This window comes from Danio aesculapii, chromosome 2, assembly GCF_903798145.1.
Source record: "Danio aesculapii chromosome 2, fDanAes4.1, whole genome shotgun sequence".
NCBI classification, from domain to species: Eukaryota; Metazoa; Chordata; class Actinopteri; order Cypriniformes; family Danionidae; genus Danio; species Danio aesculapii.
The window spans coordinates 187,931-205,159 of NC_079436.1; the positions used below are offsets into that span (position 1 = coordinate 187,931).

Below are 17,229 nucleotides of genomic sequence, written 5' to 3' on the forward strand. Positions count from 1 at the left end.
CGTATCTGCTGCAGTGTACCATGAACGACATCCTGGCGGAGGAGCTGCACAGGACCAAGAGTGAGGAAGACTACATGACCAACACCTTCCTCGTCATGCAGAGGTACACACATACACACACACACACACACACACACACACTTACCATCCTTATGAAAAGCATATGTTCAGTTAGAGGTACATCAACATACTGAAAGTCCCGCCCCCTTCTCAATATTCAGTTTCATCTGGAAGTACATCAACGCACTAAAAGCCCCGCCCCCTACTCAATATTCAGTTTAATTTGGAGGTACATTAACCTACTGAAAGCCCCGCCCCCTGCTTAATATTCAGATTCAGTTGGAAGTACATTAACATACTGAAAGCCCCGCCCCCTACTCAATATTTAGTTTCGTTTGGAGGTACATCAACCGACTAAAAGCCCCTCCCCCTACTCAATATTCAGATTCAGTTGGAAGTACATTGACTTACTGAAAGCCCCTCCCCCTACTCAATATTCAGATTCAGTTAAAAATACATCAACATACTGTAAGCCCCGCCCCCTACTCAATATTCAGTTTCATTGTATGCATGTATGTAATTATTTTCGTGTGTGTGTGTGCTGATCAGGAAGCTGGGCACGGCGGGGCAGAAGCTGGGCGGTTCGGCGGTGCTCTGCCACATCCGGCATGACCCCACAGACCCTGGTGGCTGCTTCACCCTCACTGCCGCCAACGTGGGTAAGTGCCAGGCGGTGCTGTGCCGAGATGGGAAAGCCCTGCCACTATCTCTGCTGCATAACATCAGCATCCCGGAGGAGTACAGTCGCATACGCCAGCATAAAGCCATCATCACTGAGGTACAACACACGCACACACACACACACTCTTGTGTCTTTTAGTGTGTTCAGACTCATTCACTTACCTCTGTGCTTGATTTCACTTGTGAAACAGGACAACAAAGTGAACGGCGTCACGGACTCCACACGCATCATGGGCTACTCGTTCCTGTACCCCGCGGTGCTACCCCGGCCGTACGTCACCACACTCCCGCTGACCCCCAGAGATGAGTTCTTTATCCTGGGCAGCAGGGGGCTGTTCGAGGCCCTGGAGCCCAGTGAGGCGGTGGACGCTGTGAGAAAGGTGCCTGACGCCCTAGCGGCCGCTAAGAAGCTGTGCACGCTAGCTCAGTCGTACGGCTGCACGGATAGTCTGAGCGCAGTGGTGGTGCAGCTGAGCGTAGCTGAAGACTGCTGCTGCTGCTGCTGCTCCACGCACACCGCCTCCGCCAGCATCCACCCGCAACCTCCGCCCAGCCCTGGCCCAAGCCTATATCCAGCAACATCCTCCGGCGCACCCCCGTCCTCCTGCAGCGAGATCAGCTCAGAGGTCAGCGCGTCCGAAATGAGTTCTGAAGTGGGATCTACAGCATCTTCAGACGAGCCGCCGCTGCTCCTGCAGGATGCACACCTCCACCTGCACCCCCACCCACCACGGGTGCAGTGCTGCTCGCTCCACCTAGCACCTAACACTAGCGGCTCGTTCCAGAGGCAGCTCTCCAGTGCCACGTTTTCCAGCGCACTGTCTGATAACGGATTGGATAGTGAGGATGAGGAGCCGATCGCTGGTGTGTTCTCCAATGGGAGTAGGGTGGAAGTGGAGGCAGATGTCCACTGCCTAGGGCTCCTGGCTCCACCTTCCACCCCTGAGGCGCCGGAGCAGGACACAGAGAAGAGTCCGGATGCATGGAGCAAGACTTTAGGCAAGCGTCGGGGGAATGGCTCGGTGGCGCAGCAGGAGCGCAGCCATAATCTGATAGAGGTGGCGGCGGAGGCTCCGTCCAAGAAAAGCGGGGGTTATTTTACAGCGCCGGCACAACCAGACCCCGATGACCAGTTTATCATCCCTCCAGAGCTGGAGGAGGAGGTGAAGGAGATCATGAAGCAGCACCAGCAGGACCAGCAGCGGCCCGCCAAGAGCGAGCGGCCCGCAGACTACTATGACACTCCGCTCTGAGGTCGGCCATCATACACTCAGTCAAACCCAGAGATGGTTCCGCATCCATTTGGAGATTTTATGGATATATTGGGACTCTCTGGAATGGATTCTGAGCGTGGTTTGTACCAACAGATGGCGCTGTGTGATTTACAAATAGCTGTACTCCGCTTGCGTCCAATTCCTTACACAGAGGACTCTAACCTAAAACAATCATTAATAAAGATAGAGCGCCATCTGCTGTTCAGTGCTAGCCTAGAGCACCATCTGCTGGTAAAACTTAGGCTAGAGCATCATCTTCTGTTAAAACACTAGTATAGAGCACCACCTACTGTTAAACACTAGCCTAGAGCATCATCTGCTGTTAAACACTGTTGTAGAGCACCATTTGCTGATAAAATCTAGCCTAGAGCAACATCTGTTAATCAAAGCTAGTCTAGATCAACATATGTTGATCAAAGCTAGCCTAGAGCAACATATGTTGTTTATAGCTAGCCTAGAGCGACATCTGTTGGTCAAAGTTAGCCTAAAGCGACATCTGCTGTTAAACTAGCCTAGAGCGACATCTGTTGGTCAAAGTTAGCCTAGAGCGGCATCTGCTGTTAAACTAGCCTAGAGCGGCATTTGTTGGTCACAACTATCCTAGAGCGCCATCTGTTGTTCAAAGTTAGCCAAGAGCGCCATCCGCTGTTAAACTAGCCTAGAGCGACATCTGTTGGTCAAAGTTAACCAAGAGCGCCATCTGCTGTTACAAACTAGCCTAGAGTGACATCTATTGGTCAAAGTTAGCCTAGAGCGGCATCTGTTCAAAACTACCCTAGAGTGACATCTGTTGGTCAAAGTTAGCCTAGCGCGCCATCTGCTGTTAAAACTAGTCTAGAGCGACATCTGTTGATCAAAGTTAGCCAAGAGCGCCATCTGCTGTTAAACTAACCTAGAGCGGCATCTATTGGTCAAAGTTAGCCTAGAGCGGCATCTGTTCAAAACTACCCTAGAGTGACATCTGTTGGTCAAAGTTAGCCTAGTGCGCCATCTGCTGTTATACTAGCCTAGAGCGACATCTGTTGGTCAAAGTTAGCCTAGAGCGACATCTGCTGTTATATTAGCCTAGAGCGACATCTGTTGTTCAAGGTTAGCCTAGAGCGACATCTGCTGTTATACTAGCCTAGAGTGACATCTGTTGGTCAAAGTTAGCCTAGAGCGACATCTGCTGTTATATTAGCCTAGAGCGACATCTGTTGTTATACTAGCCTAGAGCAACATCTGTTGGTCAAAGTTAGCCTAGAGCGACATCTGCTGTTAAACTAGCCTAGAGTGACATCTGTTGGTCAAAGTTAGCCTAGAGCGCCATCTGCTGTTAAACTAGCCTAGAGTGACATCTGTTGGTCAAAGATAGCCTAGAGCGGCATCTGCTGTTAAACTAGCCCAGAGCGACATCTGCTGTTAAACTAGCCCAGAGCGACATCTGCTGTTAAACTAGCCCAGAGCGACATCTGCTGTTAAACTAGCCTAGAGCGACATCTGTTGGTCAAAGTTAGCCTAGAGCAACATCTGCTGTTAAACTAGCCTAGAGCGACATCTGTTTTTCAAAGTTAGCCTAGAGCGCCATCTGTTGTTAAACTAGCCTAAAGCGCCGTCTGCTGCTAAACACTACCATAGAGCGCCATCTACTGTTCAAAACCAAGCTCAGAATCCGCTCTAGAGAGAATGGCGCTGTGTTCTGCAGATCTCCTCCTGGATGCGGTACAGCTCCAGTATGTTGAATGATGGCGTCTGCTGTCTGTCAGTATTGAGCGAGCGCCTCTGTTAGCGCTGCTCTGGGCCAAACGGGTGTGTGTGACGCCGCTTTCCTCCAGATTTCCCTTTAAGAGAACACAGGAGTGGCTCCAGCGGTTCACTAGTCTGAAGAGCGGTCCACTACTGATGTCTGACTGTCTAACACTCTTCTGTTCCTCAGAGCCGTCTAGAGTTCAACACTAGCGCTGCGACACACTTTGCTTTGGTTTCAGGATGTGGTCCTCCTCTGCGAGAGGAGCTACAGCAGACTGAGATGTTGATGAGAAGCAGGAGCTGTGAGTTGTGTTGTGCGGTACACACGAGTAACACCACGCTTACCTGTTGTAGATAGAGCACTTACAGTAGTACTGTTCCTCTGCAGTACAGCGCGGCCTCGGCCACTATTAAACTAGAAATTTAGTGTAAATGTCAAAGACTAACTCCTAGGAGTTGCTCCTCTTATGGTGACCTTATCGTCACTTTACTAATCTTCTCTGAGAGAAATGGTGATTCTTCTTCTTCTTCTCTTCCTCATGAGTGTAAATAAGAGCCATGTTGAATACTGATGCTTTCTACAGGAACTGAGTGTCTAGAACAAGAGATCAGCACCCTTTATACACACACGCCAATACATCTGTGTGTGTGTGTGTGTGTCAGAGCATACACACACACTCACACACACACACACACACACACACACACACACACACACACTGTAAATGAGCTGTGCATTATTCTGCCCAGTGCTGTCTTCACTTGCTGATTAATGAGCCACTCACACACACACACATGCGCGCACACACATACACACAAGCTCAAACAAACACTCTAACATATACACCCACACACACACAAACTTTTATTCACACTCAAACATACACTCTTATACACACACACACACCTATACACTCACATGCATGCACACATACAATCACTTAAACACACACACACACACACACATACATATACACTCACACGCACACACTTTTTCTCCCACTCATACACACATTTACACACACCCTCATAAAAACAAGTACACACTCACACTCTCTCTCTCTCTCTCTCACACTCACACACACATGTACACACAAACTTTTATACACACTCTAACATCCACACCCACTCTCACACACACACACACACACACACACACACACTCAGACTCGCGCGCCTCGTCACACCAGCATGACTGTGTCAGTCCTGTAATGCAGAGCAGCTCATCTGTAAGGAATCAAACACACACACACACACACACACACACACACACACACACACACACACACACACACACACACACACACACACACACACACAGTTCCTAGTTTTGTTATAATAAATCTTAAATTTATGACTCTAAACTGTCTCTGCTCATGCTGTTTTTGAGTGTGTGTGCGTGCGTGCGTGCGTGTGTGTGCGTGTGTGTGCGTGTGTGTGTGTGTGTGTGTGTGTGTGTGTGTGTGTGTGAGGTAAGTGCACTCATGTTAACAGTAATAATCCTCAGTGTCATTACAGCTTCATGTGTAGTTTAGCGTGGGTCAACTGTGATACACTGACCCAGACAACGTGATCATACACACTCATAAATATGCAGATTAATCATATTAATGTGAGGCACACACACACACACACACTCCCATGTATACATAAACAGATGCACAGAGACCAGAATATACCGACAACTATTCCAGCACCTTTTACACAGCAGATGCCCCTTTCACCTGCAACCCAGTGCTGGGAAACACCCATACACACTCATTCTCACACACCACGGCCAGTTCAGTTGATCAGTTCCCCTATAGCACATGTGTTTGGACTGTGGGGGAAACCAGAGCACCCAGAGGAAACCCACACCAACACGGGGAGAACATGCAAACTCCACACAGAAACACACACTGACCCAGCCGAGACTCGACCCAGAGACCTTCTAGAGAGCAGTTCAGTAATGGTGAACTGTGTAATGTTGATCTGATCAGCAGAAACTACAGACTGATGAACTGCAGACACACACAGCTGATCCCAGCACAGTTTATTTGTGTATTTAAGATTCTTCATCTTGATGTCTCCATGAGGCGTTTCTAATGCAATCTTCCACAAACACATAAACATCAACAGAATCTGGATGCAGCCATGATGATGCAAGCTGAGACTGCATATCTCAGCAATGCAATGACAGATAATGCACTCAATGGAGCTGGTGACATCACTGTGAGGGGCGGGGTTACGTGTGGGCGTTAAAAAAGCATTGAATGCAGCTCATACTGCATCTGCAGCCAGATAGGTGGATGTAAACAGCGCTGTGTGTGTGTGTGTGTATTTGTGCATCCTAATGGCAGCTCTCTAACATGAACAGACGTCCAGGATCAGTGTTTCCCTGCGTGCGTTCAGGCTTTGGAGTGTATGTTGTGCATGGTGATGGTGTGTGTGTCCAGTTGGACAGTCTTGCGTCGTTTCTTCACACACACCACACTGACGGCGGTGATGGCCAGCATCAGGAGCAGCGTCAGCAGAGCCGCCAGCACCGCCGTCACCACTGTGTGCCGAGTGGAGCTCTTATGCTGACAGCGCTCGCCGTAATACCACCAGTCACTGCCCACCGCACACCTGCACACACACACACACACACACACACACACACCAAATCAAGAGTCACACAGAGAGATGCACAAACGTGTGTGTCTTGTTTCTAGTCTAAATATCTACACACTCTTAAATCAGTCCGCAGTGTCCAGACTAGCACAACATCTGGTGAAGTTTCCAGAAATAATGATCCAGAATGAAGAGAGGGTTAGCTGAAAACAGGTGAAATAATCTGACAGTGAGGGAAGCAGAATCATTTACACCAAAACCACAAATAAAGCAGATTATTTCACCTGTTTTCAGCTAACCCTCTCCTTATTCTGGATCATTATTTCTGGAAACATCACCAGATGTTGTGCTAGTCTGGACACTGCGGACTGATTTAAGAGTGTGTAGATATTTAGACTAGAAGCAAGACCAGACCTCAGAGTAAGCAGAGCATTACAGCAGTGTGTGGCTCAGTGGTGTGGTGTATGACCTGCAGACGGGCTGTCCTGCGCTGTCCAGCACACACACTCCGTCGTTCTCGCACTGAATCGACACACACGGGTCAGGAGGAGAAACGGTGGTGCTGGAGCCGGGGGTGATGGAGCTGGTGGAGCTGGTGTGTGTAATGGAGCTGGTGTGTGTAGCCGGGCCGGCTGTAGTGCTGTTGGAGGATGTGCTGTTGTCTGGGTTTGTCGGTCCGGTGTGAGCTGATGTTGCTGGAGTCACAGTCGTGGACGGGAAAGGCTGTGAAGGGACCAGATCAGAGATATCTGCAGGAACAAACACAGATGACATGAAGAGAGAAGGTCAGTGAGAGTTTCTGCAGACGGTTCATCACGTCTGATTAGAACAAACACAGATCATTACTGTTGACCATTAGAGGCTGCTGGAGATGCACACACACACACACACACACACACACACTTTGACTTTAGCATTATAGGTGCACTTTAATATATATTTTTTATTATACTTTATCATACTGCTTGTGGGTAACACTGGCCTCACAGCAAGAAGGTCCCTGGTTCGAGTTTGCATGTTCTCCCCGTGTTGGTGTGGGTTTCCTCCGGGTGCTCCGGTTTCCCCCACAGTCCAAACACATGCGCTATAGGGGAACTGATCAACTAAACTGGCCGTAGTGTATGAGTGTGTGTGTATGGGTGTTTCCCAGTACTGGGTTGCAGATGGAAGTGCATACGCTGTGTAAAACATGCTGAAATAGCTGGTGGTTCATTCCACTGTGGCGACCTCTGATGAATAAGGGACTAAACCAAAGGAAAATGAATGAATGGTGTTTGTCAGCGCTCACCCTCCATAGTGAGCAGGAAGATGGCGTCTCCACCCTTGATGAAGTCCCGGCTCAGGGCTCTGGCCTGGGTCAGGTACACAGGGGTCCCGGCGCCTGGTCCTCGGAAATACTCCGTCCCATTGTCATCTGCCACTTTCACACCAACTTTACGTGGATCATCCCAGAAGAAATTCAGAGTTCCTGGAAATCAATGGACTATATTTAATTATATATTTACATATTCACATTCATCCCTCACCCAACTCCCCTCCTAGAAGAGGGAAAGTGAGGACGATTCCAAGGGCCCATGCAGTTTTGGAGCCCCCCAGAGACACTATTGGCCCCCACTTTTTCACTTACGTCATTCATCCCCCCCAAAACCCCCAAACGCTGAAAACAGAAATCCAAAAAGATACTATTACTAGGGCGACACTAGGCAAGGGAAAGTAAGGACAATACTAATGGCCCACAAAGTTGGGGCCTCCAGAGATTCTGTTTCCCCATCTTCATTTTCATCATTCATCCCCCCTGTAGCCCCCTACACCCCCTCTCAAAACCCCAAAACCCACCACACAGAAATCTAACAGTTTAGTATGACATTGGTATGACCAAAGTATTGACAATTCTAAGGGCCCACGTAGTTTTGGGGCCCCAGAGATTCTGTTGTTCCCCCTCTTCACTTTCGCCATTCATCCCCCATGTAGTCCACCTCACCGCCACCCCTTCAAAACCCACCACACAGAAATCCAACAGGATGGTTTGACCAGGGGCATCGCTAGGGCTGGAAAGTCAGGACAATTCTAAGGGCCCATGCAGTTTTGGGGCCCCCAGAGATTCTGTTGCCCCCCAAACTCTTTACTTTCATCATTCATCCCCCCTGTAGCCCCCTACACCCCTTCTCAAATCCCCAAAACCCACCACAAAGAAATCCAACAGATTGGTACAACCAAAGGTGCTGCTAGGGCTGGTAAAGTATTGACAATTCTAAGGGCCCACGCAGTTTTGGGGCCCCCAGAGATACTATTGCCCCCCTTTTCTTCACTTTTGTCATTTATCCCCCCAATACCCCCAAACAGAAATCCAACAGAATAGTACGACCACAAGCGCTTCTGGGAAAGGGAAAGTTAGGACGATTCGAAGGCCCCATGCAGTTTTGGAGTGCCCCAGAAATTCTGTTGCCCCCCTCTTCACTTTCGTCATTCATCTCACCTGTAGCCAGCCCCCCCATCCCCACTACAAAACCCACCACACAGGAGTCCAACAGGATGATATGACCATCTGCAGCTCTAGAGCTGGGAAAGTAAGGGCAATTCTAAGGTCCCATACAAATTTTGTCTCCATAAGGCCCGATGATAGCGGCACCCCTGGGTATGACTGGAATCTTAAGAGTATTTTCTCACCTTCCACAGTCATGTTGGGGTCGGTGGTCACACTCCTTTGGTTGGACATGCGTCTGCGGATATCTGGATTCTGGTCCATCATCATCATGGTCATCTGCTTCCACTGCGCAGGCCACACCAGCCCGCCGTCCACCGCCGCGTCTCCGGATGCTAAATGAGCATAGGCTCCCATCTCGCCCGGGTACCCCGTGGTGCCGTTGGGATACAGGCCCATCTGGAAGCTGTATCCGTGTCTGGAGGTGAAGCGCGGGCTGTAGATGGCCGTGTCCATTGGTGTGTTCTCCAGAATGCTCCTGAAGTCCCGGACGATCCACACGTGATCTGGACAGCGGGTCTCTGAGAGGTTGATGTCGTCTATTGAGAGTCCGCCGGAGCTCCCGATCCCTTTAGTGCCTTCAAACACCACACGGAACTTTCTGGAGACGTTCAGACTGACGTGCTGAATCTGCCAGCGCTCACCTGGAGGAGCTTTCAGATCAACACACAACAGAGTCTCAAACCACACACACCATACCCTGATCATCGTGACAGTACTGGATCATACTCTACTGCACTAAACTGACCGCTCGGTGTAAACCTGTGTGTGTGTACCGTGTATCTGCTGCACAAGATGTAAGGTCCCGTTGGGGTTTTCGGTGTCGAACTCTCGTGTCCAGATGCGCAGCTGGTCAGAAGTGTGTCCGCTGTTGAAGATGAAGAACTGCAGACACTGGAAGCCTCTCTTCGGGTACAGGACCCTGCTCTCCAGCAGAGCCTTGGCACCGTCCGGCCCTCCAGCTGTGCTGAAGTGCATGAAATAACCCTTACCTGAGGACAGAATATCATCATCATTACTGCTAACACTGAGACATTCGCTAGGCTCTACACATTTTAACAATCAGTATATTTACATCACCCCAGTTCAGATATGATTTATGCCTCATTTACACTAGCGGAGACTTTACATCTGCCTGAGGTCACTAGGAATGCCACAGTTCTCCATATACTAGTGAACCGTTCTGTACGACATCCACAGTTCAGGACGCGCTTGTGAATTGCGGTTTTGGGTTTTACGTTTAAATAATTTATTTAGTTTATTTCTCTGCCCAAATTGACTGCTTGTGTGTGCCTGTACGAGCTGACATGAGGAAACCCCTCCCCGTGAGTAAATATCCAATCACTATGCTGTAAAGTTAGGGGGCGCTTAACCATCATTCATTCCACACTTTAACATGGCGAGCGGTGGTGAAGTAAGGCAACAGTACGAGGAAGCTCCGGCGTCTTTTAAATCCACGCTGTCGGGACATTTCGGATTTAACGTTGAGTTTACAGCCGAGGAAGAAAAAACAGCGAATAAAAAAATGACTGTGTGTAAGCACTGTTTACCCCGTATAGCCTACTCAAACAGAAACACTTCAACATGACTGCACATCTGCGGCGCCATCACCCAGCAATAACACCGTCTGAAGGCAGGATAGCAGAGAAGGTAATAAAGTCCCCCAAAAAACAACAATCCCTCGCTGAATCCTCCAGCAAACTGGCTCTGAGAGACACGGAAATATCAAAGGCAGTGGGGGTGTTCATCGCTAAACATCTGCAGCTGTTTTCGGGGATTGGAGATGCGGGATTTGGTCATCTTATAGAAGCACTTGATCCACGTTACAGACTGCTGTCTCACACACAGATAATTCCCAACCTCAATGAAAAGACACGCAACAATATTGTGTACGAATTGTCTAAAGCACAGAGCACAGATGGTTGGACCTCGTGAGTTACCTCACTGTAAATGTAGGAGTTTACGTGTTCCCCAGTTCATAATTGGGCTAGCAGCAGCTGTGAGATTTCAGTGTTATGTTTTATTATACAGTACACTAGGAACTCGCGCACTTTTCTTGGCTTTTAATAAAATAAGGGAGCATTGCAATAAATAGTTTTAAATAGTTTATTATTAAAAGTACTATTATTACATAACTCACAGTACTTGTGATGCATTACCCTTGAAGACGTAACCTTGGTACTCTTTCAAAGGAACCCTGGACATTACAAAACCAAACATTACCTGATGGTATCATTTCCGGAAGATGAGCATGTCACAGTTTAGCTACATTAATTCACGTCTTCTGCTGAAGTGACTAGCGATGCGTCTTCGCCATTTGCAATGCATTAAAACAGTGTTTTCCAGCCGCACTTCATTTTCGAGATGTATAGTTTGTCTAAAGTGATGTATTCAAACTATACAGTATACTATGAGCAGGGATACAGCCAGCCAGCTCAGTCATCCCTCCACAAGAAGCGACATTATGTTTACTTGCAGGAGTTCCATTAGCATTTTCCCGCCCGTTAATTCTGACCAATCAAAAAGCAGTTTAGGAAATACGTTCAATAACATCTGGCCAATGAGTGATGCGAATTTTGTCACATGACTGCATTTGGCTCTTTTCGTTTTGAACCAAATCGATCAGTGTGGTGTGAAAATGACCCAAAGATGGCAGAAAATGAGGGGTCTGGCTGCAGATTCGGTGCAGTGCAATCTGTGCTGCATCCAATGCTTTTTAATGGGCTCACCTAACCCCACCCCTCACAGTGATGTCACTCTCTCCATTTGTGTGCATTGTGTCTGACACTGCATCGCTGAGGGATGCAATCACAGCTTGCATCATAAAGGCTGCATCCAGATACTATTGGGAAAATGCTACAATGCATCATTTGCTGCCGTTGGTCTGGACCAAATGAACCGAACCACAGATGTGAAAGCACCCTTAATCCCGCAGACTTGCCTTCGCAGCGGCCCATGTTGGTGTAGTCTGTGTCTGGTCCTCCTGCAGCTTCAGAAACTCGCCGCCACTCTGCATTACTGTCATCTTCACGCTTCTGGATCATTCCACAGATATTCTCCAGCTCAAAGTCACAGGAGTCCAGAAACGTGGAGGAGCTCGCTGCGGAGGAGACAGTGTTCAAGTGTGAGGGTTAGTGTACTACATTTAGACTACTAAACCACTAAGAAGTACACTGTTCTGTAGTGCTTTACAGGTGAATTGGGTAGGCTAAATTGTACTGTATGAGTGTGTATGGATGTTTCCCAGTGATGGGTTACAGCTGGAAGGGCATCCGCTGTGTAAAACATATGCTGGAATAGTTGACGGTTCATTCCGCTGTGGTGACCCCAGATTAATAAAGGGACTAAGCTGAAAATAAGATGAATGAATGAATATTTATATTGGTAGCTCCGTGGTTAGCACTGTCACAGCAGGAAGGCCATGGGTTCGAGCCCCACAGTCCAAACACATGTGCTATAGGTGAATTAGATGAACTAAATGGGTCATGGTGTGTGTGTGTGTGTGCGAGAGTGTGTGTGTGTGTGTGTGTGTGTGTGTGTTACTGCAGTTGTAGAGTCTGTTGAGCTTCAGCAGGTCACTGTCGCTGAACTCCATGCGCTGGCCGATGACGCTGCTGAAGGCTGGTATTCTGGTGATGATGGTGGGCTCGGAGCCGTTCTGGAAGGCCTTCTGGCTGTAGTGCATCATGGAGCCGTAGTCGTAGGGCACGTTCAGCGCACTCGAGGTGCTGTCGTTGTATTTGTTGAAGTTGTGCTCCTTGCCTGTGAAACCAGTGTGAACATGCATGACCATCATCTGAATATTGAGTAGGGGGCGGGGCTATGCTTTAAGCTCTGCCTCTCATCTTTCACTCATAGCAAACTAATGGTTGGAGGGGCGTGGCTAAGCATATTTCAGCCAATCAGAGTGATCAGAGAAGGGCTGCTGTTCCAGAGCAGAAGCAGATGAGCAGGTTTAGATTAAAGCTTCAGTAGCAGGGTTTATAGTTAAGACTAACAATATGAGCTGGTAAAATAAACACTACACATTATCATTTCACTGCATCAGTCACTCTCGAAGCTCCTGAGTGCTGAAATACCTTCTGTAATGCGGTCCCAGATGATGGAGACGTAATCGTCCCGGTCGGAGCGTGACTGCTCGTGCCAGAAGCCCAGCGCGTGCAGGAACTCATGCTCAACGGTGGCGATACGATCACAACCACTGCCGATAGACAGAGTCTGCCTGCCCACACGCCGGTTCCCCACTGATGAGAAGCAGCTGCACACACACACACACACACACACACATATATATATCAGTTATTAGCAGTATTAATGCCCTGAAACTCATATAAGGAACACATTTCATTCCTATCAACACACACACACACACACACACACACAGCACTGAGCAATGGAATTATTTTATTGGGATATAAAGTGTGTGTGTGTGTGTGCGTGTGTGTGTGTGTGTGTGTGTGTGTGATAAGCGCTGGTGTTTATTATCAGCTCACCCATTGCCTTTAAACACAGAGATGTAGTTTTCCTCTCCAGTCCAGGGTTTGTAGTCGATGCAGGTCTTCAGCCGATACTGCTCGAAGGCCTTCAGGATCACTCCTTTAGCGTTGATTTCTGTCCACAGACAAAAGCAGATTAGAGAGAGCGTCTACAGACACCACAGCGGCTCACGAGTGAAAGACAAGACGCTGGAGGTGTGCGTGTGCGTGTGCGTGTGTGTGTGTGTGAGGACACCCTACTCACCCAGATCATCCTCAAAGTAATAAGGAATAGTTTTGGGCCATCTGTATTCCTCCCCGATTATAGAGTTTCTCCCCAGTTTCTGTGACAGAAACATGAAGCCTATAAATGTGTATCAGTGCTGAATTATTGATCATGAACACAGCAGGTATGCTGCAAACACAAAACAACAGCACATTTGATTCAGCATCAGAGTAAACTCTCTTACTTCATCATATAAAATATCTCCCTCGAAGAGATCGAGACCCGCATCTGACAACACAAACAGAAGAGCTGTCGATCAGACTGACACAGAGTAATACCATAGTACACTTAAGGATTTACTACAGTACAGTGTATGATAATGTAGTATATTTCAACGTTGTAGTGTAACTGTGCTACTGTAATTGTAGTAAATTTCAATATTCGCTTCAGCATACTGTAGTATGAACTATAGTAATAAACTGCTATAAATACTGTACTATACCTTAGATTTTACTACAGTACTCTGTGGTGCATAGTAGTATAATATAGAGTAATGTATAATAATATAGCTGTGGTATTGGCTCATTTGTTTATATTACTATAGTTGTTGTGTTACCATAGAAACTGTAGAATCACCACAACAGATCAGTTACTGTATCGTATCATAGTATTTAGTTTGTTTGTTACTGTACACTTCATACAGTAAGAGCTGTAGTGAACCGATAATATTTAATGGACATCAGGGTGTCTAATGTTTCAGTGTGTTCCATCGTGTTCATAATGTAGTAAAATGATTAGCTGACTTTCTAAAAATGGTTTAAAACTGAAAAAGTAGATCCACCAAAACATGACCCTGAATATCCGCATATTTCCTTATTGTAGACACAGCAAACTACTCTGATGATGATAACACACACACTGTCAACAATTTCTACAGTAACTTACTGTAAATCGATTAGAGCAAAAATACTGTATTTACATTTGCAACACCATTTACCTCGCTGTATTAGATATATTTACAGTATTGTTTATCTTTTTGTGTATAAACTACAGTTCATATTATGGCTAAATACTGTGTAATTTACTACGTTTACAGTGTAATATAGCTGGAGGAATATTACCACAGTAACTCATGTAGTCATTTGTTTGTTTTACTATAGTAGTTACTCTAACAAGTGTAGTAAAATCACCTCAAATAACAACGTAAATGCATTTTACTATGGTATATTTACTAAACTGAGGTTCAGAAACAGTACAGTATTTATACATATTAAATAATGCTAAAATACTATAGTATATATATTTCTCTGTATGCAGTGAGATGTTGACTTTACCTTCATTGACATCAAACAGATCCTCTTTACCAGCGTCTACATCATATTCTGTAAATGATCAATTAAACATTATATTCTGCAATCAAACAGTTTCAATCATCTGCAGGATTATATATAAGACATAAGATGATGACGTTTTTCACAGTATTTCCTATATTTAGTCTACTGGAGAAAGTGTTTCCTTTAGTTTGGCTGTAATGTTCTGTCATCATGGCAAATATAAACAGAATCAGTTATTAGACATTACTTATTCAAACTTTAGAAATGTGTTTGCATTTGGGACATATTTCTCATAATTGAGTCTGTATATATTATATTATTAATCTATTCTCAGCTGAAAACACTCACCAATCACTCGTGGTGTCGCCTGTAATGGACAAACATGATGAGACAGAGAGAAATCACAGTGAGATTACGTTTGTCATGCACAGTAAAACATGCTGGATTACACACAGATCATTAATGGTGTCCAACACAAATCGATTAAGTTAACTTAACAAATGAAAGCTGTTCCAACATAAAACAATTGAGCTGTCAAAAACTGCCTATTCAATAGATCAAGGAAAGATCCGCTCACCTCACATATAGGAAGAAGAACTAATAAATAGAAAAGAAATGTGAGCGTGTGTGTGGCGTCCTCGTGCCTCATGTTGGAGTTATGAAGCTCAAAACAACTGGCAGATCTGAAATCAGCTTAACAGTGTTGTAAAAGCTGCATAAACTGATGAGAAGTGCCGAGTCTGCATGATGGAGCCGATAGAGAGCAGATCAATAATTGACAGAGCTGTAAACGATGCATGATTCTCCAGTATTATAATCAAACCTGATCAATCGTGATGGATTATATTCGATCAGAAACAATAGGTGGTATTTACCCAACACTGAGTCAAATATGGACAAACCCAACAGCTTTAAATCAGCACAGTAAAAGCCACTTCAATTTGTCAATACAGTTATGTTAATCGATTAGCATTGAGACAACATGTAGGAAATGTGTGTAATCCTGCATGTTTTAACAGAGTAACCAATAGCCAGCGAGTAGGAATATATAGATATATACTATGGTTGTGCGTGTTTTGAGTTTCCAGCATTCTTCAGAATATCTTCCTTTGTGTTCAACAGAAGAAACAAATAGAAATGAACTTCAAATGAACTGCAAAATGCCAGCGTACATGATCTTTCCACCATAACCTGAAGGCCTGAACACCACACAGATAAAGACAGACAGCAGATGACACTCATTGCTCAGACAGATAAGATAAGATTAATCACAGAACGACACGTGACACTGAGAAATATGTGGATTAGAAACAGGGGAAGGGTTCATTTTCTTGATGTGGGAGGAATCAAGAGTTATTCAGAACAAGAACCAGCTACAACAAGATTCATTCATTCATTCATTCTCCTTCAGCTTAGTCCCTTTATTTATCAGGGGTCGCCACAGCGGAATGAACCACCAACTATTATAGCATATGTTTTACACTGCAGATGCCCTTCCAGCTGCAACCCAGTACTGGGAAACACCCATACACACTCATTCACACACACTCATACACTACGGCCAGTTTAGTTGATCAGTTCCCCTATAGCGCATGTGTTTGGACTTTGGGGGAAACCGGAGCACCCGGAGGAAACCCACACCAACACGGGGAGAACATGCAAACTCCACACAGAAACACCAACTGACCCAGCCGAGACTCGAACCAGTGACCTTCTTGCTGTGAGGTGACAGCGCCGCCATCAAGTCATACGGAACAAGAATTATTTAGAGCAAAAGAAATCAAGAATGGGGAGTGCTGGTGGTCCGTGAGGTTTGTGGTGCAGCTGCTCCCGCACTGCAGCTTCAGGTGTACTCCATATATTTTATACATACAGGACATTAGTGAACTGATAATCTGCAATAAATACTGTAGTAGACTTTAGTTTTTACTACAGTAAACTGTGGTGTATTGCAGTATAGTTGTAGAAAACTACATTATTGGGTCATTTGTTTATCTGTTAGTGATGTAGTATGGCCCAAATACAGTATTTACTATAGTATTGTTATATGGGAATTCTTTTACACAGTTATAAACGTTAGCTGTTATATAAAACCTAAGAGAAAGGAGCATAAGGAATGAGCTTTAACTCTTTCTCAACATCTTCATCTTTAAGATTATTCATTTTCTATAGACAACAACTCTCTGAGATGCTCATATTATATCCAGGTTCACCTCGGGGTGCTTTTATTATGCTATCACATCATGAAAATGACGTTGTTAACATCCGGATCAGAGAAGTTAGCCAAACACATTTTTCTGATGTGAATAAACGCATTTTATTCTTTATTTTCATCTCGGTTTGTGCATTTCCGCCACCTACTGGGATGGAAAGAGAA

General features: G+C 45.9%; 2 protein-coding genes across 2 annotated transcripts in view; one reads left to right on the top strand and one right to left on the bottom strand.

The window, feature by feature from the left end:
- Nucleotides 1-5,107, top strand: part of phlpp1 (PH domain and leucine rich repeat protein phosphatase 1) — a 41,953-nt gene extending 36,846 nt beyond the window's left edge. The window contains exons 16-18 of the mRNA XM_056470211.1: nucleotides 1-103; nucleotides 610-838; nucleotides 933-5,107. The exon at nucleotides 1-103 is cut by the window's left edge and continues 92 nt beyond it. Of these exons, the coding sequence (XP_056326186.1) occupies nucleotides 1-103; nucleotides 610-838; nucleotides 933-1,994 (1,394 nt within the window). The 3' untranslated portion in view covers nucleotides 1,995-5,107. The remainder of the gene's footprint in view (nucleotides 104-609; nucleotides 839-932) is intronic.
- Nucleotides 5,108-5,760: 653 nt separating this feature from the next.
- mep1bb (meprin A subunit beta b) lies at nucleotides 5,761-15,525 on the bottom strand. Its single transcript, XM_056470226.1, has 14 exons — nucleotides 15,430-15,525; nucleotides 15,201-15,219; nucleotides 14,853-14,900; nucleotides 13,763-13,806; nucleotides 13,558-13,636; nucleotides 13,311-13,428; nucleotides 12,897-13,075; nucleotides 12,361-12,579; nucleotides 11,759-11,917; nucleotides 9,594-9,809; nucleotides 9,003-9,470; nucleotides 7,624-7,803; nucleotides 6,805-7,084; nucleotides 5,761-6,350 (listed from the first exon to the last, which is right to left on the bottom strand). Exons 1-14 carry the CDS (start codon nucleotides 15,499-15,501, stop codon nucleotides 6,131-6,133), a joined length of 2,301 nt encoding a protein of 766 aa, XP_056326201.1. The 5' UTR covers nucleotides 15,502-15,525; the 3' UTR covers nucleotides 5,761-6,130.
- Nucleotides 15,526-17,229: the final 1,704 nt, after the last annotated feature.